This window comes from Venturia canescens, chromosome 6, assembly GCF_019457755.1.
Source record: "Venturia canescens isolate UGA chromosome 6, ASM1945775v1, whole genome shotgun sequence".
NCBI classification, from domain to species: domain Eukaryota; kingdom Metazoa; phylum Arthropoda; class Insecta; order Hymenoptera; family Ichneumonidae; genus Venturia; species Venturia canescens.
The window spans coordinates 11,268,347-11,295,800 of NC_057426.1; the positions used below are offsets into that span (position 1 = coordinate 11,268,347).

The 27,454-nt window shown below is 37.9% G+C and overlaps 3 protein-coding genes across 3 annotated transcripts; 1 reads left to right on the top strand and 2 right to left on the bottom strand.

Moving 5' to 3' along the window:
- Window positions 1-1,567: 1,567 nt before the first annotated feature.
- tefu (Serine/threonine-protein kinase tefu) lies at window positions 1,568-15,030 on the bottom strand. Its single transcript, XM_043422437.1, has 7 exons — window positions 14,464-15,030; window positions 13,991-14,128; window positions 13,342-13,756; window positions 12,857-13,210; window positions 11,989-12,391; window positions 4,477-11,582; window positions 1,568-4,210 (listed from the first exon to the last, which is right to left on the bottom strand). The coding sequence occupies exons 1-7, from the start codon at window positions 14,536-14,538 to the stop codon at window positions 4,032-4,034; spliced, it is 8,670 nt and encodes a 2,889-aa protein (XP_043278372.1). The 5' UTR covers window positions 14,539-15,030; the 3' UTR covers window positions 1,568-4,031.
- A 369-nt stretch (window positions 15,031-15,399) lies between these two features.
- On the top strand, window positions 15,400-17,114 carry LOC122412704 (male-enhanced antigen 1). Its single transcript, XM_043422441.1, has 3 exons — window positions 15,400-15,916; window positions 16,110-16,181; window positions 16,675-17,114. Exons 1-3 carry the CDS (start codon window positions 15,731-15,733, stop codon window positions 16,888-16,890), a joined length of 474 nt encoding a protein of 157 aa, XP_043278376.1. The 5' UTR covers window positions 15,400-15,730; the 3' UTR covers window positions 16,891-17,114.
- LOC122412702 (sodium- and chloride-dependent GABA transporter 1-like) lies at window positions 16,917-26,977 on the bottom strand. The gene is made up of 15 exons (XM_043422438.1): window positions 26,836-26,977; window positions 26,579-26,741; window positions 23,934-24,328; window positions 22,289-22,508; window positions 21,833-21,934; window positions 21,201-21,369; window positions 20,167-20,299; window positions 19,699-19,833; window positions 19,197-19,300; window positions 18,975-19,099; window positions 18,702-18,814; window positions 18,329-18,460; window positions 17,997-18,200; window positions 17,562-17,729; window positions 16,917-17,467 (listed from the first exon to the last, which is right to left on the bottom strand). Exons 3-15 carry the CDS (start codon window positions 24,186-24,188, stop codon window positions 17,366-17,368), a joined length of 1,962 nt encoding a protein of 653 aa, XP_043278373.1. The 5' UTR covers window positions 24,189-24,328; window positions 26,579-26,741; window positions 26,836-26,977; the 3' UTR covers window positions 16,917-17,365.
- Between the last annotated feature and the right edge of the window lie 477 nt (window positions 26,978-27,454).

The window sequence follows — 27,454 nt, forward strand, 5'->3', positions numbered from 1 at the left end:
AAGGGGGAAACCCCAACTGAAAGTGAGGGACGAATTGGTAATACGGAAAAGAAAAAATGTGCAGACAAAGTCTGATCGGCAGTGTATTCAACAATATTTATTATCGTTTTAAATCGTACGATGTTGCTCTTCTTTTTCTTGGCATCATAATAAATGTGAAAAACGCTTCAACTATCGTTATCGCTGCTTGATAATTCCACACTTTCGTTCAAACATTATCTGCGTTTATGCAGTCGTCGTTCTTCACTCTCTTCCACTAATTTTATCTGAGGTCACAGGTTTCTCCACTCATTAAATTTTGAATAATCGTTTTAGCTCTTGTTTTCGAAACTACGAACATTTAACTATGTTCTTATTTCATTCGTCCTTGAACCTGTTCTCTCGTTACTGTGCGAAAGTACCTCGATTCCTACCAGCAAAGTAAATGCCTCGAGCACACTGAAAGGCTATTGAACATTTGCACTGCAAGCACAGATTTTTAGGAGAAAACTTAATTATCTTGCACAAGAGATCGAGAGAGAGAGAGAGAAAAAAAACAGTAAGCGAAGGACGCTGGCTCGCTGAGTGGGATTTAACATTTTTTTAATTCCGTGCATATAATTATATTTCAGTGATAAGCCAGTGATCGCAAATCGAAAAAATCCATGTCACTTCGCTCCAACGACATTTTGAATAATCACTCGGTGAAAAAAAAAAACATTATTTCGGCTTCATTGATGGTTTCAGATTAAGGAAGTTGAGGCATCGGAATGAAAATGATGTCATCGCTTTTAAACCGAATTGCATCTTATAAAGTGGAGTGTAAACAAAAATCAGTTAAATTTTCAGACAGTTTAGGAGCGTCGTTGCTGAGAAAAAACAATAACAATTTGGGCCAAATAACATGTAACCTTATGGAAGTCAAGACACATTCAGTGATATCTCCGTTAAAAATGATGCTAAAAATATGAAATTTTTTGGGCAACATGAGCAAGGCTTGCTGAATAATGTCAATTTTTTTCAGATTTATTAGGAGATTTGCTGAGATTATGTTAATAATAATCTGTTTCCCGTGCAGTTTTTCGAGGCTAGGATCGTCACCGTCCGTGTTTTCGACTGAGCTTTCACCAGTTTATCGTCTTTTTTTCTCAACTCTCCTTTAAAGTGTATGCAATATTGCCAAACTGTAAACTAGCCTAACTTTTGAAAGGTACAGGTCATGGCTTTTGGGTAAAAAAATGACTGTACGGCCTCAACTTCCTTAAAAAATGTTTGATTCAATAGCAATTGATGTTATTGTAAGAGTTCTTCATTTAACTGCAGTGTTTTTCGGAGATAATGAATCTGCAGTTTGATCTAAAACTATTTCATTAGTTTAATCATGTTTAACCTTGTGATGATCGATCAACGAATTTTTTTCTTTCCTCAGTGCACAGTCCCGAAAAAAGTTTATTTCGTGACCTTCTTTTCAAATATCTGGATAAAAATGCAAACACAATGAATTAGGATCTCGAGTGTCGAGGTTTCGTAGTTGCAAGAAGAAACTGAATTTTAAAAATTCTAGGAGGTAAAATATCCCAAACATTTATTACGAACGATAATGGATTCATATATTTCTCAAATTTTTCATATTAATACATTAACAGCGTCGTTAGTTTTTTTTCCAAACGATACTACAAAAGTTGTTTATATAAATTCGCGAAGATCGAGAGAGACATCAATTGTTCAAGATATAAACGGAATCTAACCGGTCTTTTGATTGGGCCGTTATCGAAGCTTAGGATCAGATTACAGAAACTGAAACGCCTCAAGAGTTTATTCCAACAATGTATTCCGAATGAAAATCCACCGGCTGGAAAAAAAAATAATTTATTGGCCATTCCATCATCTGTCTGAATACGAAGCAGTTTCCTTCTTAACGTATTAAGAAAATTGCAAAATTATAGGACGATTGTTTCGTTCCGAGGTGAGCATCAGCATTAAATATCGTGTCAATAAGAGAAAAAAATAAAAAAAAAAAAAAAACAAAATAAACAGAGACAAGAAGAACGAATTGAACGCGTCCTCATCTTTTATTCAATAGTTGCTCACACTGTCAAGGCCGATAGTTCGATACTGTCATAGTACAACCATTGCCATTTTTTTTACTCATTACACGCACACACACACACACGCGCGCGCGCGCGCGCTCACACACGACGCGACTTATCCTCGCACGCAACAGGCTCAGATTTCCACCTCCTCTTATAACAATCTCTTTGAGTCGTACAACTGGAAATCAGTCTTCACGTTATTTCTTTGCTCCCATGACAAAAAAACTTTCACGGACTTAACGTCCGTGTGAATTATCCACGATGCAAAAAAATTAGCTAAAAAAGGACTTGAAATCTTATAATTTTGATGAGAGATTAGTCAGTGAATGAAAGAAAAGTACTAAGGTCAATCAACACATAACATTAATAATAATAATGAACGCTCGATATTGATGAATAGTAAGTAAACGTAATCTTGTCTGAATTGGTACGAATCTTGCGTAATCTCTGCGAAGATTCTGGGTTCAAGGTCTCTCGTAAAATCGCTAGTTGGAACACGAAATTCTTTCCAAAAATCCATTTGTATTCCTCGTTCGCTGTCTAACAGAACGCGGAAACTTTTTCGGTACACCTTCGACGTAAATTTTTTTATAACCCTGACCCTTTAGAACTAACTTATTTTCGTAAGCGAGAGATACAAAATTCTGACTGTGTCAGAGAATTCAACGAAATATCTCGTTTGGTTAAACTTTTATTCGTTTTTTCGATCTCTAGTTTTTGATATACCTTTGCTTAAACATAGTTATAGTACTTTATAAAATAACGAATTAATATTTTTTCTTTATTCCATAAACAAATATTTATCGTTCGCTTTCTTGCTGCTTTTCAATGATAAAAAATGAATTCGATGAACATAACGTAGGATTGTCCATCTTCAAATCTGTGAATACTTAATGAACATTCATTTGTGTTCCTTCACCCACGCACAACGAAATGATTCCAAACTATCATCCATTATTTATACATTATTGAGGATTTTCTCACACTGACAATTTTTTCCGCATTAGTAACAACAGAGATTAACGAACTTGTAAAGCGATCTGTAAGGAGCAACATTTTGGGAACATCAGAATGAGATCTGAAATAAATCCAGAATAAAAGTTGATAAGCGAACATGGAAAATAAAATAATTCAGAAAACAAACGCTTCTCTTTCATTCCTTCTCGCGTAAATAATTGTTTCAATAAGGCTTAATAGATTTGTCCAAAATTTCATTCGATTTTGAAAAATGTTATAATAGCAATGTTTTCTCCTAATCGCTATTTAGGCGACTGTTGATTCAATAGTTGACAAATATTTTCATCAAAGTTTGACCAAGAACATCAAGATTTTAACAATTATTATTAACATTCCAGGGCTTCCGAATAAGAGAAGAAAAAATTAATATTCCAACAAAACACCAACGATTTTGTTCGACGGGATGCCAAATTAATTTGTCGCAATTATTATTATTAGAATTGTTCATTACGCATGCCTAGAAAGAACGTAAAGGCAATTCTAATAAAAGAATTTCTAGGCTGTGAAGACACATTCGAAAAATTCTTAAAGCGACTAACAAAAAAAAACATTGAATCGTCGTAACGTTAAATTGAAATGTTTTCGTATGATTGTTAAAGTGATGAAAAGGAAAATATTATGATTGCCGCATGAACGTAATGTCGTGTTTAAAGAACGATTCGTTCGCATTCAAAATTGTTCCTTCCATTGGCCAGTCGAGAAGGATACTCGCGGATTGAAGCGGGGGACAAAACCAGGACGTATTATCTAATTTACTCTTATTAATAATTCACTGAACAACGTACGACCCCCCTGTTGCACGAAACAAACGTAATAATGTTAGGCAACGAGAGTAATTGATCGTTAAAAAAGGTACTATTTGGAGTAGTTTTATATATCACAGTATAAATATGGAAATATCTCTTTGATCGTTTCTCGTATTTGTTCCGGTTTCTCTGCCTATTACAAATATGCTTGCCATCCGCTGTACAAACGACAAAGATTTCTCGGATCCCGAGCCTGTTGAATTAGACGTTCCACCTGGCCGGATATGCTCGAACTTATTCCGTCTTCCGTTCCTTGCAACTTTTGTTCGATTCTCAGTAAAGCTCTCTCCGCTAGCTTGTTCGTCTTTTTCACTTCTGTAAACCAAAGCATTCAAATATCTTTATAATTTGGAGCACAACCTTCGGAATCAATCTGAGTAACGCATATGAAGAAATGTTTGTATTTTTTTGTTTTCAATGAGCCGAAGTACTGAAAGTTGCATCGGCATTTTGAGTTGGTTTGAATTTACGAAGAAAATGAAAAGATTTTCGAAACTTGAACTCTCCAACGGAGTCTCAGGGCATCATTCGAGACTATGTTTGTTTGAAGTAACTCGAAAGAAAAAGAAAAACATTTGTACCTCTGTCTTCGGTGACTCTTCCACTGTATCTCCTAATGCAGTGGGTCTCCATTTCTCCGGTTTTGACAGGCGTAATAGCCCAAGAAAAGAGAGGATCGTAGAGAAGCACTTGAAGGAGAGTGATCAAGATTTTCCTGCGATCTCGGAGAACGGCGACGGTTTCTTCGCAGCTGCGTCTCATAACGCCTTCGACGCCACAAATGCCCATCGCGACTTCCATGTCGCGAGTTAGTCGAAACGGGACAGTTTCCGGAATCGGTAAAACTTTGCCTTGAGCGAAAGCGATGCCGAAGTCGATGTGAATAACTTCGGCGGTGGTTTGATCGATGAGAATATTGCTGAAGTGTCTATCACCCAATCCGAGCATGTAGCCGACCATGGAGGTCGTCGCGACACTCCTGACGTAAGCCAATCTCCGTTCGAACCAAGTCTCGGCGGAGGGATATTTTTCCATGAAAAAATGATGGAACGCTGGATGCAAATTTTTGCATATATCCAGAAAAGTTTTGAGCTTTACGTTCGTAGGTTCACGATCAACGGCTTGCAGCTTCGATCTGCACTTGGAAACGCTCCAATCGTCAGGATAATACTTCGTGTGCATTCCGGGATTGTTTCCAGAATCACAAAGCACATTTGATATCGGTAGGGTATTTTCGCACCATTCCAACACTCCAGATCGCTGAGAAAGTGGCACGATTTTGTACGTTCTTATATGCAATTTACGTTTCTTCGTTTCCTTGCTTGTTCTCAGCATGTTGTTCATAACAGTACAGACTTGCTGCATTACAGCATCTTGACGTAGATCGTCCTGGCCCTTGACCAGTTCTTTTCTTTTCAGCCCATCGGAACCGATGCAGACTACTTTTTTCGGGGCGTTCACACCACCCGGTAGATCGAAATTACCAACGTACTCTTGGATTCCAACGACATTGTAATCGCCACGAGGCTTCACAGCGATCGTCAAAGTCGGTACGCAGATGTTGGTGTAATCACGAATTTTCATTATCGGTTGATTCCTCGGTATAGGGTGAGAAACATCTTTTTTCCTCGCTTGAGCCTCGGACACGTTGAAATAAGCGAGTGCGACGAGCGCGTTCGACAAATCACTCATTTCACGGATGATCGGTCTTATCGATGAATTCGTGAGTTTCGCGATCAAAGCTTCTGCCGCAAGGACTCTTGGCTCGGGATGTATTTTCTCGACCCTTCGTTGATTGCCTTTCTCAATTGCTTTGAATTCATTGTCTTTGTGAGTATTTTTCAAAGCCAGTACAACCGGGAGTGTGTGATGAGGATGTTCCTTTGCGCAACGTTCCATGAGAGCGTTTATTTGAGTAGTGAAAATACTTTTATCGTTACTCATGTGCGGCGCTAATTGCGGCAAAAGTACGATGAATTTGTACGAAGCTACGTTTTGTATCTGCTCGGTTAAAATTTCATTAAAACTCTCGTTGAACATGTTGTCGAGCCACAATGAAACGAGACGAAAAACTAAGAGATCGTGGTCTTCACCGGTCTGTAAAGTCATCAAATAATATTTCGCTGCCAATACGAGATACATGCTTTTTTCTCTCTTTATGTTCTCCACTTCAGCAGCGTCGTTCGTCACTTGTCTCTGATAAATAGTAATCGCTCTTTGTTCGTCTCTGCTCTTGCCAGCGATCATCGATTTACTCTCGTTGTCTTTGAGTTTGGTACACTCGAGGAGACTCTCATATTGAGGGGATTGCATGAATTCGATTATTTGATGGTACTGAGCATCAGCGAATTGAGCAACGTCGGCTTGAGCATTCGTAAGATTTTTTCGGTCTCTCAAGCTTTGATTGTCAATGGATAAACTCGTTTTTATCGATTCTTCGTAATATTTTTCAATGACTTCTTGAGGATTTTCCGATTTTGTCACTGCCATCCAATTGCCATAAACGTGTAACGCCTTTGCGCGTAAGTTTGGAGAAAGGTTTGACTTTTTAATCAAATTTCGTAGGAGGTAACGACCGATGTCCTGGTCTTTGCGTATCCAGGCTAGATGAGCTTCGTGATAAGTCAACTCGTCTCTGGTCGCGCTGGAAAGATTGTGTCGAGACAGAGAATCCAAAGCTCGGGCTGCGATCGACAAATATCCTTGTTCCTCAGCGATTTCAGCGATGTCAAAGTGAGTGTTGATGAGCGCGCCATTCGTCAGAGTTCCTTTAGTCTGGTACATGACCAAACGTTGCGAGAGTATCGGTTCGATCCACTGAAAATCGTTGCTATCGAGATCATTTTCCCTGTTCCAATTTTCGACAGCTTCGTGGCATCTGTCCGGCTCGACGTTCGCGAAATCTTCGATCTCCTGTAACATCCGTAATTGTGACAAGATCGGATACACGGTTTGACTGCATTCGAGGCTGATTTTTCGCAGGGAATAAACGAGGCTGGTGCGAGCGTCATCGAGAAATGTTCGCAATCCCACAGAGTCGGATTCTCGAAGAGACTTGAGAGCACGATAGTGGGACGAATGATACTCGCATATCCGAGATCTCGGGCTGATCGAGCTCGTCGAATGATCGACGTTTTCATGGCTCCGATGGGATTCGAGGATGTTCCAATCAGCTAGTCTCCAAGCTGCTTCGTACATGAAATCGTCCACGTTTTCTTGCTCTTTATTGATCGTACTTATGACACGACCTAAGAGACTCTGGAGCCCGGATTGTTGGAGAGAGTGGAGAACTCCGCGCGCCGAAACATTGCCCGAACTCAATTCCACGTCCTGGGCCAACAGCACTTTGTCCCACTGTCGAAGATGGACATAGTGTTGGATTCTGTACGAGGGATCGATCAGATGCGACAAGCCACAACCGTAAATGGAATCCGGATCACCGATGTGCAAATAAGCCTCTCGGACGATCGACTGAAGCAGTTTTCCCGGCTCCGGTCTCAATTCGCATATACAGTCGATCGGTGATATCCAACTTCCGGGTATTTTGTCCTGCAACAATCGAGAATCTTGTAACAAGCTCTGACACCATAATTCAGCGTAGAGGACTGAGGTGAAATACGCCGAGCAGTATTGAGCTGCTTTTGCGATGTACAAGTATTCGAGGAACATTGGTGCGTTGTCGGAGGATTGTATGCGCATGAAATTCACGACGTTTATCATGCAACCGACGCACCGATAGCTCAGAAAAATATCCCGCGTCACAGGACTCTCCGGAATCGTCATATTAATTTCGGTCTCGCGCAAAGCTTGGTAAACTCGTGAGAAAAAACGATTTATACACAAACAAACGTCATTCACACGCCGGGAATCAATGCTTTGTACCAAATTGACGAGACGAGGAAATAAAATTTCACAGAATTCTACGCTTTCTCGGCAAACTGGCTGCAAGCTTGGGGTGTAGAAATTTACGAAACAGTCGAGAAGCATACAAGTTATGTCGATTATCCATTTATCGTAAGACTCGTAATTCGTCGGTGCCCAAACATCATTTTCACGATTTATGCACATTTTCCATTTGTCGTCGTCAAAATTAATCACCCGAGACTTCGGAGTGTCGTTTTGATTCACAAAAGGATAAATGTAGTGTCGAATGTTCGGATTTTCGATCTGGCAACTGGCCAGGACAGCGGACAAACTTGATTTATTCGTCATATCGCGACCCCACGCAGTTGAGAAAATATTGTACAGAGCCGAAGAGCTCGCTCGGCGCAAATTCGTGTTACTATCGACCAAATAATCAATCAATCGATTCACAACGTGAAATGTTAACATTTCAACTTCGAGACTGTTCTCTTTGGCATAAACGTTCTCCGGATGTAAAATCATCGTTGTCAAATCTGCTGGACCAAGTTGACCCAAACATTTGGCAGCTTCCAAGGAAATATTCGTGTCGCACGACCTCGTTAGTTGAACGAGTTTGTAAATCAATTTATGCAATGTACTCGAAGCACAATCTTCGGCAAAGCCTCGGAGACCTTCGAGTCTGTTGTACATTTCACACAACTCTTGTTTCCTCGTGGACAGTTGATTCTTCACGTGTACAAGTCCTTCGTAACTGCAACTGAGTGTCTTGACGTTTGTCGCGTTCAAAAAATGCTCGATTTCATCTTCGAGGGTGTAATGTCTTTTCGTCCCGTATTTTAAGCTGTGATGAACTTTTTTGATCGCCTCGAAAGAATCGACGTTCGGAAAGGAGTCCAATTTTTCTATGGCATCGCCCAGCGAGTCTTGTTCCTCGATTATCAGAAAATTCACTATTTCCATGGCTCCTTTGACCGTGGAAGATTGGGCGATCGGTACCAGGGTAGAGACGATGTAACTCAAAATCTCTTTTATTTCGTTCGCTCTTTTCGGCATCGCACCACGAAGAAATTCGCTTAAATAATCGCACGCCATTTCCCCAAGAGTTTCTTGTTTCGTTAAAGAAAGCAGAGAATAACTAGTGTCTCTGACAATGAAGAGCGCCATGGGATCGAAGTAGGGCTTTTGCAAGTGTTTCAAAACAATCGTGCCGAAATAACGATATTGATGGAAAGCCTGAAGTTTGCGATCGGGACAATCGGCTTCGTTAATGTTGCAAAAAAGTTTGTCGACAGTGAGCTGTAAAATACGTGGATGGCGAGTCGCAAAGTACTCGACGAGAGATTCCTTCTTGACGGGCAGTATTTTTTCCAAAAACATGAAGCAGCGATCGATCGTTCCAACTGTAAAATTAGGCGGATTTATGGATGGTAAGAAAATTCGACGTGAAAAGATCTCGTTGAAATGCTCGTCGTCTCTCAGTCTTTCGACGAGATGAATCACGACCTCGGATAATTTTTCTTGTAACAATACGTCGAAAGGCTTTACTTCTCTGAAATCGTTGGTGTTGGAACGCAGCCTTTCGAACATTTGTCTGGCATACGTAACTCTTTCGGAATTATCTCCTTCCGAAGAATCTTCGACAATCATTGACACGAGCTGTGTCAGTATCGTTGGGAAACAATCTTCGACTGTTTTTACAAAAGATACGTCGAGGTTCGCGCACAAAATAGCGAGGTGTTTGAACTCGAGTCTCTGCAGTTTAACCGACAGCAACGTGCCGATGTACCTGCGCGAAAAATCTTCCTGCGAATCGCACTGCACCAGAGTCCAAGGAAACGATTGCAATGAATGATCGACCTCGAACCACTGAGACAATAAATAATGGAGATTCGTTTCGATCAATAAACGTTGATTTGCCTCACTTTTGGTCACGTAAATCAGAGCCTTTTTGAGCGTTTCTATTTTGACGGCTCGTTGTATTGACAATACCATCATCGAGAACAGCGCTTGGTTGCTGAGAAATTTATTGGCTCGAAGTATCATTGCGTATATTTGAACGGCCGTGATCGTTCTGGTCTCGAGTTCGTCCATCCTTTTACAATCGTCAAGAGTTCTTTCGGCAGTGAATAATTCCGGTATCGAATACTCAATCTTCTTGAAGAAATTTACTTTCGATGGAGTTTGGAGAGTTTTTGCAGCGAATACGACGTGAAGAGCTCGCACGACTTCCAGCCTCACAATATAGAACGGATTGTTGATGTAGTTCACCAGAATTTCCATTATCGGTGAAGACCTGACGGATTCGCTCGATATCCATGTCGACGATGGATTTAGTCGGATAATTTCACCGATACACTTTATAAAATCGCTGTGAACGAGTGGACCGTATCTTTCTTTTTTCAAACGCTTGTTTATCGTCAACAATATTTCCAACAATTTACTCTTCTCGCTCGTGGCTCTCGTAGCTTTGAAAAAATGGGGTATCACGTGTAAAATTCCTCGTACAACGGTCTCATCTTTGATGCGTGATTCGAATAATTGTCGAATAAAATTATTGGCAATTTCAAGGGATTCTTCACTGGTTTCAATCAACTTTTCAAACATGCCACAAGTTTTAAGAGTATTCAATGCGCGACGAACGTCAGCGTTGCTCTCGTATAAATCAATTTTCAACAAGTTCTTCAAAACTCTCTTTTGTGCATCGGTCATTTTATCCTCGATCGCGGTGCAGCAATAATACGCGAGAATTCTGCTTGACGAGTTACTCAAGCGACAAGTTTCTGACAACTCGCGTGACAAACAATGCTCCAATAATTTGCGCGAATGTCTGCCGTGGATGGAAGTAAAACTTGTCGAATTTTCCACATCATGGTCCTCGTTATCCTCGTCGTCCTCCAACAAAAGCTCATAAAGAAATTGAAGATATTCCATCGATGCAGATTTGATCAAAACTTTCGAAACCTCTCGATTGTATCGTATCGTGTACAAAATTTCGAGAGCTTCGATCACGTGTACGAAATTAGACGACTCTTCCGTGTCTTTGTCGAGAAGCGAACAAATCGATTTGAAACGTCGTTCAAACATGTTCAATAATTTCAAGACTTGCCGCTCGGAACGAATATTCAATTCGATTGAATTCGAGACAAATTTACCAATGACGGTCAATTTTGTTATTTCCTTTTCGAGATCTTCCACGGTCAAATGATCGCTCACGTAATTGGTTAGAGATTCCGTTAGAAAATCCAAGGATTCTCGCACGTGGAGAATCCGTAAGTTAGTCACGTTGTTTTTGGGTGTTTCTTCGCCTTGATCCCAATCTTTTTGCAAAAAATTCAACGATAAGTTGGAATTATCGATGTCGTTTAAACTCTTCCCTTCGCGATCGTCGAACAAATCATTTTTCATCGTAATGTGGCTTTGAATTTTTTGTTGGTATTCGAAATCTTGAAATAATCTGTAGTCACGAAATTCGTGATCGTACCACGAACGTACGACGAGGGCTGTCAATAAATTTGCCAACTCGACGACTGGCACTTGCGACATTTGAGTGGAAGGGGGAATTTCGAGAGACCACTTTAACAGAGCTACTCGCGTTGATCCTTCCAGCTTAGCTGAACTTGTCCCTCCACTGCCAACAAGTTCCTCCGGGATTGGCGTATACTCACAAAAAATCAACAATGTTTTGACACTCGAGGCTGACCATCGTATAGCATTCGTTAAATACAAACGAAGAAAGCCAGTAACATTTAGTGCGCTCCTGTTCTCGATTATTGATTGAAGCAGAGTATGGCCAAGCTTTTCATTCTGATTCATACTCAAGGCTCTGCAAAAATAAAAATCATTAACGTTTCAATTAATAAAAAATTTTCAATATTTACCGATCGAAAGTTTGGAAACACTAAAAATTAAATGAATGATTTTGCTTTAGGCTTTCGATAATGGCACGAACAGTTTTTCATTTCGCATATAAAGGAGTGAAAAGTGTGGAACCTTTAATTATTAATTTTCTTTTAGAGTATGAAAAATCGATCGATTTATAAATTGCCTAACTTTTTTTCAAATTCGTTATCATTCATTGAATTTGTTACTGCAGTTTTCAACTCGAATTACGAAAATTTTTATCAAATTTACAAAAGTTGCAATCTCTATAAGTATTTTTGTTTTTTCTCAATGAATGAAACGTGTTTTTATTTTTTCCTATTTTCACGTTAATAAAAATTCTACGGTACCGTAAGATTGTGTCCCAAATTTTTTCCCAGCAAATTTTAACCTCGGGGTGTTCAGTTTGATGAAAATGTTCCTTCTCCGCATTAACCAGAATGGTACAAAGTTCGCACAAGCTGTCCATGATCATTTCGTTATTGAGCGAAGCGATGACGAATTCGGTAACAGTTTTGATGAACGTCACATAATCGTCGGAATTGAGAGTATTCGGATACTTCTTCAACAAAACCGTAAGTATTTGGATAGAAGGCCACGTTGTTTCAAGATCATTGTCGATTAGCATATCCACAGGTTTTCGTACGGGTTGTGAAAGACGTCGACGTTTTCGTGGCTGCATTTCTTGAGACTCAGAGGAAATCGCTATTCCTTCAGCGACGTACGAAGGGTCCAACAGGACTTGCCTGTATACTGAAAGTATTTGAAACGAGATTATTCGGAATCACGTACCAACGTCATGTGTTCAACTTTCTAGCACTCTCCAAATTCGAAATGAAGCTTTTCACAGTTTGCTTCCTTTGCTATTTCTTTTAGACGCATTTTTCCTCAATGAAAAAATCCGAGCTCGAAACACAATTTTTTGTGAGAAATGCACACGAACACTCAAAGTTCTTTACTGACAAAGCTAAAAATTTTCAATTGTTTCCAAATTCCGAACTCATTCATTTGAAGGAAAATAACTTTTATTCAGCATGAGCCTTTGTTCCAAAATAATTGTACGACGTTGTTCTTTATTGAATCGAATCATTATTTTTTGTTTTTTTTTTCAAATTGCTTGTTCCTCATAAATTAAATCCTTCAAGAAACACAGAAAATTTCATAAATCGCTATCTCGTGAATTTGAGAAATGAACAAAACATTTGAATAATGACTCACCTTCGCAAGCAAGTTTCAAAAAACATGGTGACATTATTTCTGTTTTCTTGTCTCTTTCAAGGGAGGCATAAATCCCCCGTACAATATTTTTCCATTGTCCCCAATCTCGAGCATAAGCTCCATTTTCGGGGGTGTCTGCACCACCAGGGTGATGAATATGCATCATGAGTAACATTGTATTATACTTTTCAGAACAACCTTCCAAATTGATGATCGACGGTAATATCTTTTCACTGAATTCACAGAGAGTTATACGACTTTCAGTCGCTGTTTGCTGACACACAGCATACGTCAATCTGTACACCGGTTTCATCAGCACCATTTTGCCTGAACCAATGCTTTGATAAATAGACCCTGAAAGTTTGTTCCAACATTTAATGAACTCGTGATATGATTTTTACAATGATAAAAAAAATACTTTTCAGAGATATGGCTATTTTCTTCCTACTGTCATACTGATTTTATTGTAAATCAAAAAAACAAACCCAGAAATGGTAGAATATTTTTCACATCCAGTAGCAGATGAGACTGCAGGCAGCCATAGTGTACGGTAGTTCTTGCAATTTCTAGAATAACACTTTTAACATTATTAGGACTGGGATCATACATTTTCCAGCAGAGATTGAGAATCTCTCGCCACTGTTCTGGACTTATTGCTAGTCGATAGTTCTTGTTTGCAAGAACATTCCCAAGAATGCCAAAGTAAGTATCGTAGTATGATTCGTAAGTCTTTTTTCCAAATATTTGAAAAATGATAGCCATTAGGTCCGAACAACTGAGCACCATGTTGGGTGCTGCAATGGCAAGACTGACTGTCCTTTTTATCAGATCACAGCACCCACTCTGAACAATTGTCGCCGAGTTTCCTTTCGCTGCTTTGTTGACAGACTTGTCAACTTCCTGAAAAAATCAGATACCCAATTACTTTGTTGATGTCTGCTTTGCACTCCAACAAATGATAAATGAGAAAAACATGAAATAGCATCTTGCAGTTAACTAGCATCTAATTCAATAATAAATGAATGAGACTGCTGGATAGAAATTCATATTTTGATCGCAGTTTAATCTAGTATACTTCAATTACAAGACTGTCACAATATTGATGACAATTACGAGTATAAAAAAAAAGCATACCATTAACACAACGTGATGAATGGTTAACATTATTTGATTCCAAGATGTTGAGCTTGTAGAATCCCTGCTGGTTTCTTCATTGATTGCTTCTATGTATTCGTCGTTTAGATATACATCTTGTAAATCTTTTATAAAAGTCTGAAAATGAGAAGAATCATTTAATAATTTCACTAAATAAACTCAAAATATCATATATTGAGACTAGGTTGTTTATTTTTAGTTCAAGTGTACAGCAAAGTAGTAATTTAAAATGATATAGGAAAGAAAGCTAATTGGGAATACAAAATAACAAGCATAATGCAACCCCAAATTAGCTGCATTTTATACAAAAGGGTGAGAGGAAAAAATATTTTATTCATAGATTAATTGCTCTATCGATGTATCCAAAACATGAGTATAAATTATGGAAAGGAGGTTCGAAGAATGCTGGTTCAAATTGGTTTATAAAAGGGACGAATAGGTTATAAACTTACTTTTCGATCCACGACTCTTCTGCTATCAGCAAGCCCGAGTATTTCGGCAATCCGATTTAAACAACGTTTCGACATTTTTTTTTTATTGTATCCGAAAAACAAGTCCAATTTTGTTGCACCCGCAAGTGCAAAACAAAGAAACGAAATTTTCAGAGCAATAGAAATTTCATATTTCTGATATTTTTTTTCATCGCGACTCGACGTAAATACAGGTCGTTTCGCTTTTCAATTACATTGTTGCTTTCATAAAGTACAATTCACCAAAAAATTATATTGTGGCAGTTTCCCTCATGACCAAACTGATCAAACACATTCTTATCACAATTGTAGAAACGCAATAAAAGCATCGAAATTTCCAAACCGGTTGCCGGTTGGTATCTTACGATATATACATGTACGTATATACATTCGCAATCGTATAATGGACCGAGTTTGAGCGGGAATTCGTTTCCGAAAATTATTGGGCAATAGCCTTGAAAAACACTTTCCAGCCAATAGTTACTGCGAAAAGGTTACACGTGCGTTGGTTCGTCGCTTAGCCGGTGTTTACCATACAGCCAGCCACCTCTACCGACTATATATATTATTTATATATATATGCATATCAGTGTATACTGTATACAGTATATAGCATGTTTATTACGTGCTTAGAGCTGCAAAATGTTTTGTACATAAGACCGACCTTACAAGGTTTATGACAATGCTTCCAAAGTTTTTGTGCGAAAAAATTATGTGAAGTCCATTTTCAAAACGCACTTATATAATACACAACATGAATGAAATGAGTCAATAATCGCTCGATCCAGTTGATCCAGTTCCAATTTACGAAACATAGAAGCATGAACTGTGGTGTGACTGAGGAGGGCCCTGTGGGCGAATGAAACATTTTCAGAGGGTGCTGCTCTTTCGGTTGAGTTAGTGTTAGTGCGAAGTGTTGATCTCACGGTCTTGTTATGGACCGTGACCACCGTGACCGTGCTGACCGTGGTGATCTGTGAAAAAACTGAACTGATAAACGTCAAAATTATTCATGAAAAAAAATTAGGCCGGGAACAACTCATTCGTTTAAGTGAATTACCGTATTTTCAAATGAACACATACATCATTGTGTAACTATCGTAAATCGTAACTCAAAGAAAACTGTGGAATTCACTCGTATTTCTTGACGCGAAGCAATCATAATAACAATATATATGTTAGGTTAATGGTTAACTTCACTAAAGTAACTGCGAATTATTGAGTTAATCCGTTTTTAAGTCTGAAAAAAATGTCACCAGAACCGACTCAAGAGCCGATTGAACAAAACTTGAGTGTGCCGAATTTGACAGCCGGTGCAAGAGCTGTCAACGAGTCTGACAGTGAAGATGAGGATACTGGAATGACAGGTTATATGCCATTGTCACAAGTACCAACAGACGCAGATCCCATGCTCGATGAGGACGATGATTTTGAGGTTTGTTTCACAGTTTTTTTGAACAGTGTATTTTTAGTCCTTGTTACTTTTATTCATTAATTTTCTAGTACAATAAATTTGAAGTTTAACTAGTGATCAATCTGAAGTAAACATTGCAAACTTTTATGATTTTCTAATGTTTGAGAAAATCATTTCCGTTACAGTATTTTTCATGTATTGATGATAATTACAGGATGAAGAATGGATCTCAGCTTCAGTAGAAAGGTCGCAAGGATTATCGACTGTGCTAGATGACGAGCAGCAGGTATTCAAATTTCTTATCGATCCCTTTTGCAATCACATCTGACCCTATTTCGTAAAATTATGTAACAAAGAGGAAGATGAGTGTAAAATTTTTTTTGAACCTGTTCTGTAGCAAAATCCTTAGATATTTTTTCATACACTTTTTATTAAACAATTCCAGAAAAGTATAATCATGAAAAGTTAACCAGCTTTATAACTTAAGAGTTTTTAATACTCCCGAACATTGTATACAATTTTTTGTATTTATTAGCTATACAGTAATAACGGTAAACATAGTTTATGCCTAAATAAATATATAATGAATAGAATGAAAAAATTGAAAGTTTTTTCAATTTCTTTATTCAGTGACAGAGAATTATTGCTAAATATAGTTTGTAGATTGATAAATACAATAAATCATATCAACTTTTAGCATTGAAATGCATTGCTCATTCAAGCTGTAATACCATGAAAAAATATGAGGGTGATATTGATATTTCATATTTATAATACAGGGAGGTCCTTCAGAGACTATCCAAGTATGGACATCATTGTGCAATAGGTCGAACATAGAGTTGGATCCGGATAAGATAAATCAAGTGAAATCAATGATGGCTACATTTACATTGCCGGTAACAGCGATACCAGAGTGGGCGAACACAATTTCTGAGGAGCAATGGAAAGAAGAGCTCATAGACCGTATAAAAGAGATGCAAAATAGAGAGACATAGGATAATCCCCCTCAAAGGAGAGCAAGAAAATGAGAAAGTCGTTTATTAAAAATAAGTTGATCCATCGTTCGAGGTACGAGTTCAATTTTTCCCTGTTCTATGAATTGGCCAATTCGGTCAATCCTCGCGTTCGGATAAGACCTTTCTCTGATCCTGAGATCTGACAATTTTGTTTTCTAATGTAATTTGTTAAATAAAATTTAGGCGAGCCAATTTTACGAAAATGTCGTTTATCTCACTTCAAATATCCTTTTCTGAACGAATTTTATCATTTTTCGACGACTATTCCGACACCATCGTTTCCATTTCATTCGTTGATTTTAATATTTTGCATTATAGTTATTGATTGACCATATTTTGAGCATATAATGAAATATAACTCAATTTTTTCAACTCAAAACACCTGTCTTCGCACTGTAAACACTGGCAAACATACATGCGATTTGTAGAGTCTCACATTCCGGCAAATTTTTCGCTATAAATTGAACTCGCTTTTTATTTCAGCAGCTTTTGTAGGATTCAATTTAGCTCTCAAGGTCGCAATGTCGTCATCGATTTTCACCAATTTTCGATATTTCTGCAACAAAAATGGAAGCACGAATTTTTTCAGTCATCACTCTCAAGCGAAGAATTTTTGTTTCGTTCCGTTTTAAACAACAAGCGCTACTTACCTCCGAAGTTGTTCCAGGAGTTACGCACCATATATAAATCATGTAAACTGGGATGCACAGCATCGAGGATAGTCCTGCCATCCATCCGAGAACGTGACTCCACCAGGGGTACGTGTACGTTAAATATTTGACAGGTGAAAATTTGACGATATTGAAAATGAAAACACCCTGCCGAACAATACAATTCACTTTCAAATAAGAAACTTAAGTTTGAACAAAAAACTGATTTATCAATATCTCATCAGTGAAATATAACACGCAAATCAATTTGCTAGGCATCCAGTAAAATGATAACATAAATCAATTGAAAATCTGATTTTTTCCCAAGGAATGAGATTTTTACTCAACGAGCATTTTTGAACAATTTTTTACTTATCCAACATTGTTTAGATAGCAATGGTCTTTTATAATATAAATTAAAGTTCGATGGCTCACCACACAAATTGCTGGTGTCGTAAAAGTCCAGCAAATTTTCCACCAAAAGCACGGATAATAACCAATCATGTCTCGAATGCCGTCGTAAAATCTGTTGACACCGAAAGCCCAAGAGACGGCAATGCACTCGAAGAACATTAGAAACAGTAGAACAAACCCACTTACGGCGTACGAATCTAATAATTGAAAAACGTACATTCCACCCTGAAACAAAAAAAATGAGATAGAATATTCGTTTAAACATCTCAAAAGAAAGTTTTCTTGTAAATTTCCTAAATCAAAATGCTCTTAGACTCGGGGAGGGGGGGGTTAAGTAATTTTCATTCACTTACTTCGGTAACGCAAGAAAGTCCGATCAAATAGGACAAAAAGCAGACAATTGCGATGAATATTTCTTTACGCTTTCTCAAAAGTTTTGGCCACTCATCCACAGCGGCTGTTATGAATCCTTCGACGGTACAAAACTGGAATAATTCGTGTAATGTATTCACTTTGTTTCTATTTATTGCATTTCATCAGTGATACATAAGCGATTGAAAACTTGGCAAGATAAATAGACTTTATTGTTTCATCAAATCTATCATAAATTGAAAATAAGAAAATTGAAAATTGGTAAAGTGAAAATGAAGCAATTGGTTGGAATCGTGAAAACTAGCATCCAATTAATACAAATTAATGTACTTCGTCGCACCATAATCTTCTTACCTGACTGTCTAACCCGATGAGAATCAACATGAGGAAAAACAGACACGACCATACCGGAGCACCAGGCAATTGTAGAACTGCTGAAGGATATACGAGAAAAGCCAATCCAGGACCTGGGGAAAATTTAGACAAAACGAAATGTTGTATTGTCAGTATGAAGCTGTAACTTTGGATCTGACATTGTTCTCCGTCTGGCATGAATCGTTTTGGCTTGATTTAATTCTGTACCAAAGTGTTGATCGAGGACGAAACAAATCGACGGATTATAATTACCCGATGCGGCGACGTCGGCTACCGGTTTCTGTTGTTCATGTGCCATGAATCCAACAACAGAAAAAATAACGACACCGCTGAGCATACTCGTACCCGAATTCACCATGCATACGACCAACGCATCCCTACACACGAACGAACGAAGATATGAAACGTTTTAAATCGGCTTTGTAGTTTCTAATATAAAGAATACGAGTCGAGTACGCAACTTCACTAACTCACTTGTAGACGTTGTTGTTAAATTTGTTGTAACTGCCGAGAGCCACGAGCGCACCGAGACCAAGGGCGTAGGAGAAGAAAATTTGCGTCACTGCATCGATCCAAACCTTTATAACGTAAATAACAACAGAAAAAGCGCGTTTCGTCATGTGGAATGTTTTTTTTTCTTTTTTTTTTTTTCAAGTACGAAGCACAATTTCGTGTATCCAAAGAAACTGCACAGGATTAAAATCATTGAAAGTCTGTTTTTGATTATTTGAAACAAGTTGCCAGTTTCGAATTTACTGCTGTTTTTACTGCAAGTATAGTATTGAAATTTCTATTCATCCGGTCAGAAGAATTGAGTCGGGGAAAAGCCAAATGCGAATTAATCGATATTGAAAGTGTAAAGTTTGAAATGCGCTTGAATCAATGCGTAATGTTTAAAAATATCAAGAGTATATTTTGACAATATGCGTATTGAAAAATTAAAAAAAAAATAACCAACGTTTGGATATATAGTCACCTCAGGATCACCAAGTTTTGATAGATTCGGGGTCGCGTAGTATTTCAAACCCTCAGCTGCACCGGGTAAAGTAAGACCTCGGACCAGAAGTACTGCGAGCAACGCGTACGGAAACAGTGAGGTGAAATAAACTACCTGGCAATTTGAGAGTAAATTGAAAAAATAAAGCGTATTAAACAAATTTATCTTACAGTAAATCGATTCGAAAATATTTTCGCTCTTCGGTGCTTCATTCATGAAAATATAAAAAAATCTTCTTAGGTCACTGCATTTTCGAATCTTTACGAAAAAAACGCGAACTTTTTCGCGAAAAGTGAAAGATTTTTGAACAAATATTTGGAGAGAGATTTTTAAAAAATGTTTTAATAATTTAGTTTTTATACTAAAGTACTTGCAAAATAATTTATTATAAAACTAGCCAAGTTATTCTTAAATTAGAATTTGATCCAAATACTTTGGTTCTCATACTTTTCCAGTCCATTTGACACCCTTCCAAATGCAGAAGTAACACATTATCCAAACAACGGCCAGTGTGCCTGCCAACTCCCATCGAATCCCTCCGACCTCGTCAACTCCACTTGAAATCTGAAGAGTGCGTCTCCTTTTTACAGAAAATCAACAACCCGTCATACCTTCACATTCCTTGGAGGATTTAATATTCGAAATTCATCTCTGTGCATAATATATTTGTTGCAACAGTATAAATATAAGAAGTCAACCATTATTCTATCATTTTTATTGAAGGAATTATGTAAATACTGTAATTTTACTGTCATAAAATAACTGAAAATTCCAATTTCTATTGACAGACCGATTAACTTTAGTTTTTCAGCAATTTATTGACTTCGACCTTCTCATTATGATTTCAAGTATCGCAATCAGTATTTTAATTCAAAATTCTTCGAATTTACGTATTTTTTAATTCGATTAACAAAAAAATACAAAATATTCAACAGCAATGATGTTTAAATGAATTCATTTTAAGGAGTTTCGGTACAAAAGTCTAAATATTAAGAAATTGATCAAACTTGGTGATAATGTTGTTCAACATCAAGTGCAAAAACACAATTTTTTTCAAAATTTTCTTCTACTTAGTTATCGAGTAATTACGCATTAAAGCAGATTTCTTATGCCCGGAATGTATACCTATATATATGAAAACGCTATGCTTATACACGTGAACTTTAGTGATCAATTACTCGATAACTGTGTAGAAGAAAAATCTTAAAAAATTTGTATTGCCAAATTTGGCACTAAAGAATATGTTCACCAAATTTTATAAAATTCTAAACTTTTTGAAATTTTTTATGTTTTTAGCATGGTTTAGCATGGCAATATTGTATTGCCTGTACCGAAACTCCTTAAAAACACGACATTGATGAACTAAAATTAAGAAAAAAAACGTTTTTCTCGAAACCAATGAAACATTAAAATCAATGAATGGCACCGAGGAATCGATTGGATAAAAAATGTAAGGTCCAATATCTCCTGGACGCACTTACTCCCAAAATTCCTTAACTGGATCCTTGAGAAGACAGTGGCTCAAATTTCCAATAGAAGTTGCACATATAGTGTCATTTCCTTTGGGCCAGCACACGGCTGCTAAACGTTCCGTCGGTGTAATGCAATATTGAGTGTTCCAAGCGTTGTCGCAAGTTCTCCATGGCACATCTGAGCAGTGAAAAATAAAAATGAAAATATACATTTTTTATATTTCTATTTTCTTAATCTTTTTTTAATCTTTAAAAATTTTTCAAATCTTTGTGCATTATTTTTCGTGCATTTTAACGAAATAACTGATCAACGTGAAACAAAAGTAAATTATTATAATTAATTGATCGACTCGAAAAAGAAAACTTCGTAAATTTTATGTTTCCATCGCAACTCCAGAAAAAGTCGTTTTAACATTTGTCATGCAGCTTCGTTGTTCGATCAAGATTGTTAGAACTACGAGGAAGGTTCATGGCCATCGAATTCGTATTTTGTGCACGAATTGTTTGTCTGAAATAGTACGGAATGACAATGCGATGCAGATTGTTTCCCGCATCAAGTAATATAGGATTGAGTCAGCTTTCGAAGGATTCGTGCAGGAACGAAGAAAAAAAAAATAGATAAAATAATGTGAAACAATTACCAGAACGAAGAGAAACTAGGAAGTAAAATAGTGCCCAGGCCAAAATGATGATGTAGTAAATGTTGGTCCAACAGGACAGAACGCAGGTAGCGTATCCAATTCCTTGAAAAAGTAGTTCATTCACACTCATTACACTTTTACTGTTATTGGAATCGTAATGAGAGGAGCAAGAAATATTTTTCATTTCTATTGATTCACTCGATGTGAAAAATCATTTAAACAAATAAAATTACAAAAATATACACAAAAAAAAAAAATAAAAGTTATAAAATTATAGAAACAATAGAAAAAAAAATATTTTTTCCAACTGACAGTCAATTCTTCGAAGCAGGAAAATTGCGAATGAATCCAACGCATTTTTCTCCTGGAGTAAGACTTTTTACTCGGAGTTCGATCGAAATATATTTGAATGTTGAAAAGTCGGTAAAATGAAAAAAGTCGATTAGTGGTCTGAACCTTTGAATATTGGAGCTATTTGAAAAACGCCGAGTCCTCCGATCGTCATCATTTGACCCAGCGACAACTCCATGAGAAACATTGGTATTCCGGCGAGAGCCAGAGCTATGAAATAAGGCACCATGAAAGCACCTCCGCCATTTTTGTAGCAGAGATATGGAAAGCGCCATAAGTTTCCCAATCCAATCGCCAATCCAACTACTGACAGGATGAACTCCACCTTCGAAATCACTTTGACATTAATGATCCCAGATCTGAATGGATGTCATTAAAAAAGAAATCCTCAGCCCGCTAAAGAGTAGCGCGGAAGCTATCGAAGCTTCTTTCATTCATCTTTTTCATATAATATCGTGGCTATGCCAACGAGCAAATGTGGCAAAAAAAATACTCGAAATAAAAACCGAATCGAAGGATCGCCGAGGGCATTGAAATTATTTACATTTTATTAATAATAATTGACCCAACGACTGAGGCAAAATTAAATGTTGCACTGTTCGTAGATCGATTTTACGTTTTGCCGCGGGTTACTCATCGATTCGTTCGTTAATTGTTTATTCGACATCCGAGTGTTTAGCTGCACGCTTTCATGTAGCACATACCGCAGGTACGAGTGTGTGGAAAAAAATAATGTTGAAGCACATCGTGGATTAACTTACGTACGAACGAATGTAAGTATTGTCGTTTGTAATCAAAGCATACACACATACAATGAGTGATTCTCTCGGAAAGGAACGTCTGTGGCATATTTTATTAAAATACATTTACTTGAGCAGACCAACTTTTTACTGTTGAGAATAAAAGTTGAACGTACAAGGTACAAGGTCGAGTAGCAACGTTTACTCTCTTTGACTCGACCAGTCGCCAAAATTTTCGCGAGAAAACATTCATGTTTGTTTCGGAGTGGAACTTTGTAAAATCGACGATAACAGTCAAGAAAATTACGTTTGAACGATACATTCGTCTGCACAAATGACTGATGATTCGAACGGAAATATTCGAAAGATTATAAATAGAAAAATAAAGTAATGAAAACTTATGAAAGAGTGTTTTGTTAATTTAAGGGGTCTGCCTTAATTAGACGGGTAAAAAAGACTATTTTCACGAATTTTTTTGACTTTTTGACAGGTACAAATTATAAATATGGATATGAAAAATGTTAGGCCTAAAAAATACACTGTTAAATACGCGACAAATTTTTTTTATTTTTATTTCACTCACTTTTCGTACAGAAAAATGGATGATCGGAGAAACAAAAATTGGTACTCAATCGTTAGTAGGGCTATATTTTTTCATAAATGACAAAATGGCGGCCATTTTTCCAAAAACTACAAAAGAGCACGTTTTTTTTTCATCGTTTTTTACAAAAAAGAAATAGTTCTGCTGAAAATTTCAAAATTCGTATGATACGCGGGCTACACGTGGTAAAATTTTGGTAAGGATCGGTTGAATAGCTTCGGAGATTTTATCAACGAGCCGTCCAAAAACGTAATTTTGAGAAAAACGCGTCTCAAAAGTACCCCTGGAGTGCTCAGATCCTTATAAATTTTTAAAAAATGTGTACACTTTCGAAAAATGCAATAAAAAAAAATGGATTTTTTGAAGATTTCGGTTGACTTTAGTGTGTGACGAATTTTTACGAGCTTACCTTGCTGGTCCAACTTCCACGTTCCGGTAAATCTTCATCTTTTTTTTTGGCCTCTTCGATCTGCAGACATTGTACAGCTTCCAATCGAAACTCGTGATGCTGTTGCTGCTGTTCGCTACCACCGTTCGTGACTCTACTCAAATGAGGATCCGAGAAAAGAGCTTTGAGTTCCTGCACCGGATTCGCCGGTCTTTGAGGAAGAGGGCTCGTCGATCTGTCCACCCTGACCCGACCGGATGTCTCGCACGAAGGCATCCTCAAATTCGCTCAATCACTCTCTCACGTCTCGAGTCTCCAGTCCTCGTGTTCCTCTCGTTTATAACTTGTTCTTCACCTCATTTTTTTACATTTATTTCTTGAATTTCCTTGTTTCCCAGACTTCAGTTTCCGATAATCTGTTGAGTTTTATATCAAATTTTGTCCCACGGGAATCGACAGAATAGAATTTTTCAACATCGATTCCCCTCATTTGTTCGATGATTTGCTGAATTTCCCAAGCTGAGCCAAATAATCCAAACTTTAAATATACACGAAATTGAGGGCGAAGCTTAATCCCGGGTGTACCTTTTTTTTATACAAGAAAAAGAAAAACGCTACGCCAAAGTATAACGAACCAAAAGAAAAAACAAACAAACAGCGAATTTTAAACAGCACTTGCTGAATTTTCCCCTTTCATTAGTTTCAATAGAAACGAAAAGATTTTCTCCTCGGAGAATCTGACAATAAAAATGGAATAGAAAAAACTTTTCCACGGGGATCGAAACAATCCCCGAGGTTTCTCATCTCCATTCGAAGACCCAGATGCGGAACTTTGGAGCAATTCAAATTGATTTACGGCACAATTCAAATTGAAACTCTTCCTACCGAAAGTTGAACGCTCGTAAAGAAAAGTCTGATCGACTTATTCGATAATGGTTAAATCATTCGGTGATTTGAATTTTTATTGAAAAATCGTGATCGGAATGAATGTTCCGCTAAAGCGATGTGCCCGGAGGTCTCAAGTCGGGATTGAAAAATTTTTGGCAAATAAGCGAAGCCTTCGCAGGGGAAACAGACGTGTCGGTACACACCGGCACCGTTTTGGATAAGGCCCAAATCAGTTTCACGAGCGATGTTTAGATCGGAATAGTTCGAGTTGAAAAAGGGCCTCGGGTAGTCAGCAGCCACTGGCACGATGTACGTTGCAACACGTGTTCATATGTATACACACGAGTAAAGGGTCTTGATGATGATGGATGACGGGCAACGAGCAACTTCCGGGAATCACTGTTTGACTAACGTTTGTTCCCATCGCTCGCAACCTTGTCCCATTTCGTAGCGCGCCCGTACAAAAGATCCGCGAATGGCAAGCACTTTCACGGTTTAGGCGAAAGTTTAAAATTTCGCTTCCAAATTGAAAATCCAAATTCCTCATTCGACCCTTTCGTAAATCGTAAAAATCGAAAAAATCGTAAAATCACTAATTTTCAGATTTTTAACTACAATGGTTTATCCGTAAGAACGGTTTGAAAAACGTTATGACGTCATAAATCGACATATTCGCGTATATAAGAGTGCGGCAGGGCTCGCGCTGACTTTTCTTTTACACTTTCGTTTTTTTTTTAATACTTGGCGTCGAGCCGCTACCGCGTCTCTTGATTTTGTATCTTCGAATTGAAACCTGACGAACTTGATTCGATTTATTCAGATTTTCAGGCTCGGAGCTACTCGATTGAGACGTTTCAAAATTCCCCCCCGGGCAAAGTTTGTTCGATAAACCACGCACGGAGAGACAATTCCAGCAAAAACTACCATGGTGCCATAGGGGTGCCATAGTTCTGTATCGTAATATTTATTAATTCTTACGAACATACACGCATTTTTATGATACCGAAACAAATATATTGGTACACATGCGTAAAATTCGTAGTTAAAAATTTTTTATTCGGAATTAACTTGGAACTTGTAACGTTGCTGGTAAAAATGTTACAATTTTTTTTACAATTGTTTTCTCTCCGTGTAAACGACACGAAAACCACAACGTTTTTGTTAAAACCTCCAAAATGGGCGCCCCAACGCTGGAGCGGCATAGTAATTCTTACTATTTTTCACTCTCCGTGTAAGCAAAAAGCGAAGTGATTCGAATGGAAGTTATGCACTGGGGGGAAAGTCGTGAAAATTGAAGATTCGATGCGGCTGTGACATTTGGAAAATTGTAAACTTTGCATATACTCTGCTGGAATCGCGGCTTGGAAAATCGAGTCGAAATTTTGCGTGGGGCAGTATATCAAGGAGGATTCGCGAAGCTATTCGGTTCGCAGGGCGAGTGAAAGATATAAAAAGACGCGATATCGACTCGAGGCCCGAGAAATCAATAATTTTCGAAGAATCATCGTTGAAAAAGGGATGTCTGAAAAATTCAGCCTGATTCGATCAAATTCCGCAATGCCGTGGTTCCAATCACGTCAAATTCAACCCACGGAGTTGCACTTGTAACGAAAATCGAGCAAAAAATATCCAGCAAAGAGCGAGCAAAGTTTTGGCAAATTTACTAACAGCAATATTTCACAAGAGACTCCTCCAACGAATAAATTCACTTTCGGTTTACCGAAAAAGCATACAAAATTAATAAGAATACGAATACGAAAAAAGCGTTGGAAACTCACATGATGATTCGTAAGGATTTATTCCCCGCAGCGAAAAGATGCACAAGAATATTATTACGAACAATTGGATGTCCGGGCGAGCCGAATTTCACGAAGATTCGATCCACTGGACAAGAACTTTGGTGCACTATTTAATCGCAACGAAATCCGGTACGCGGAACACCTTAAAATCAATAAATCGAAGGACATTAATGCTAAATGAACTGCGCGAATGAAAAGCCTCGAAAGATCGAAGGGAATTTTTTTTCAAGAAATACCATCGACTGCTGAAGGGATTCGAAAAAAAAGTGAAGAACGTCGAGACCGAGTATGGCTGAGATTCGTGCCCGGTGTGGAGCTTCCGTCAGTGCACGGAGAGCATAACGATCTCTCGACTCGCAGTCCCCTAAGCTGATGATAGTCAACACACACCTAGAGGATTCATTCGATAAATTGGTGCCACAGTGTCACTCTATATTTAGGCTTGTACTTCCACTAACATATATTGAGTGAATATGAAGCAACGACGAGGAGAGGGCTGATAATTGCTTTTTCACCAGGCGTATAAATCGTTGTTTCATCTCCGATAAAATGTAGAGTTTATCAAGCCTCATTATTACGATCTTATCCGATTTTCGCGTGGAAAAATGTCCATTTGTGTGAAATCTAATGGCGAATGGACAAAATGAGTTTGTTGGTCAAACGAAACTTTTATTGGGCCAACGACGTTTTCGTTAAAAAGTGAAAATTATTATGTAAAACCTCCAAAATTCTCTTGGAGGAAAAAAGTTTGGGAGTCGACGGTCCCTTGTTTCCGGATCGTATCACAAAAAGTCTAAAGAGAGGGAACAACTAAATGAATTGAAAAAGTTTCTATCCAAGTTACCTGGAGCATTT

What these genes read in the sequence shown, in the direction of transcription:
- tefu (XM_043422437.1), bottom strand. Translation starts at nt 14,538, where the DNA reads ATGTCGAAACGTTGTTTAAATCGGATTGCCGAAATACTCGGGCTTGCT. An exon ending in TTCATCACGTTGTGTTAATG is followed by an intron (nt 13,757 to 13,990) that starts GTATGCTTTTTT and finishes TGATTTTTTCAG; the next exon opens with GAAGTTGACAAGTCTGTCAA. An exon ending in ATTTGGGACACAATCTTACG is followed by an intron (nt 11,583 to 11,988) that starts GTACCGTAGAAT and finishes TTATTTTTGCAG; the next exon opens with AGCCTTGAGTATGAATCAGA.
- LOC122412704 (XM_043422441.1), top strand. Translation starts at nt 15,731, where the DNA reads ATGTCACCAGAACCGACTCAAGAGCCGATTGAACAAAACTTGAGTGTG. An exon ending in ATGAGGACGATGATTTTGAG is followed by an intron (nt 15,917 to 16,109) that starts GTTTGTTTCACA and finishes TGATAATTACAG; the next exon opens with GATGAAGAATGGATCTCAGC. An exon ending in TGCTAGATGACGAGCAGCAG is followed by an intron (nt 16,182 to 16,674) that starts GTATTCAAATTT and finishes TTTATAATACAG; the next exon opens with GGAGGTCCTTCAGAGACTAT.
- LOC122412702 (XM_043422438.1), bottom strand. Translation starts at nt 24,188, where the DNA reads ATGCCTTCGTGCGAGACATCCGGTCGGGTCAGGGTGGACAGATCGACG. An exon ending in AATAGCTCCAATATTCAAAG is followed by an intron (nt 21,935 to 22,288) that starts GTTCAGACCACT and finishes TACTTTTTCAAG; the next exon opens with GAATTGGATACGCTACCTGC. An exon ending in CAAAACTTGGTGATCCTGAG is followed by an intron (nt 19,301 to 19,698) that starts GTGACTATATAT and finishes TACGTTATAAAG; the next exon opens with GTTTGGATCGATGCAGTGAC.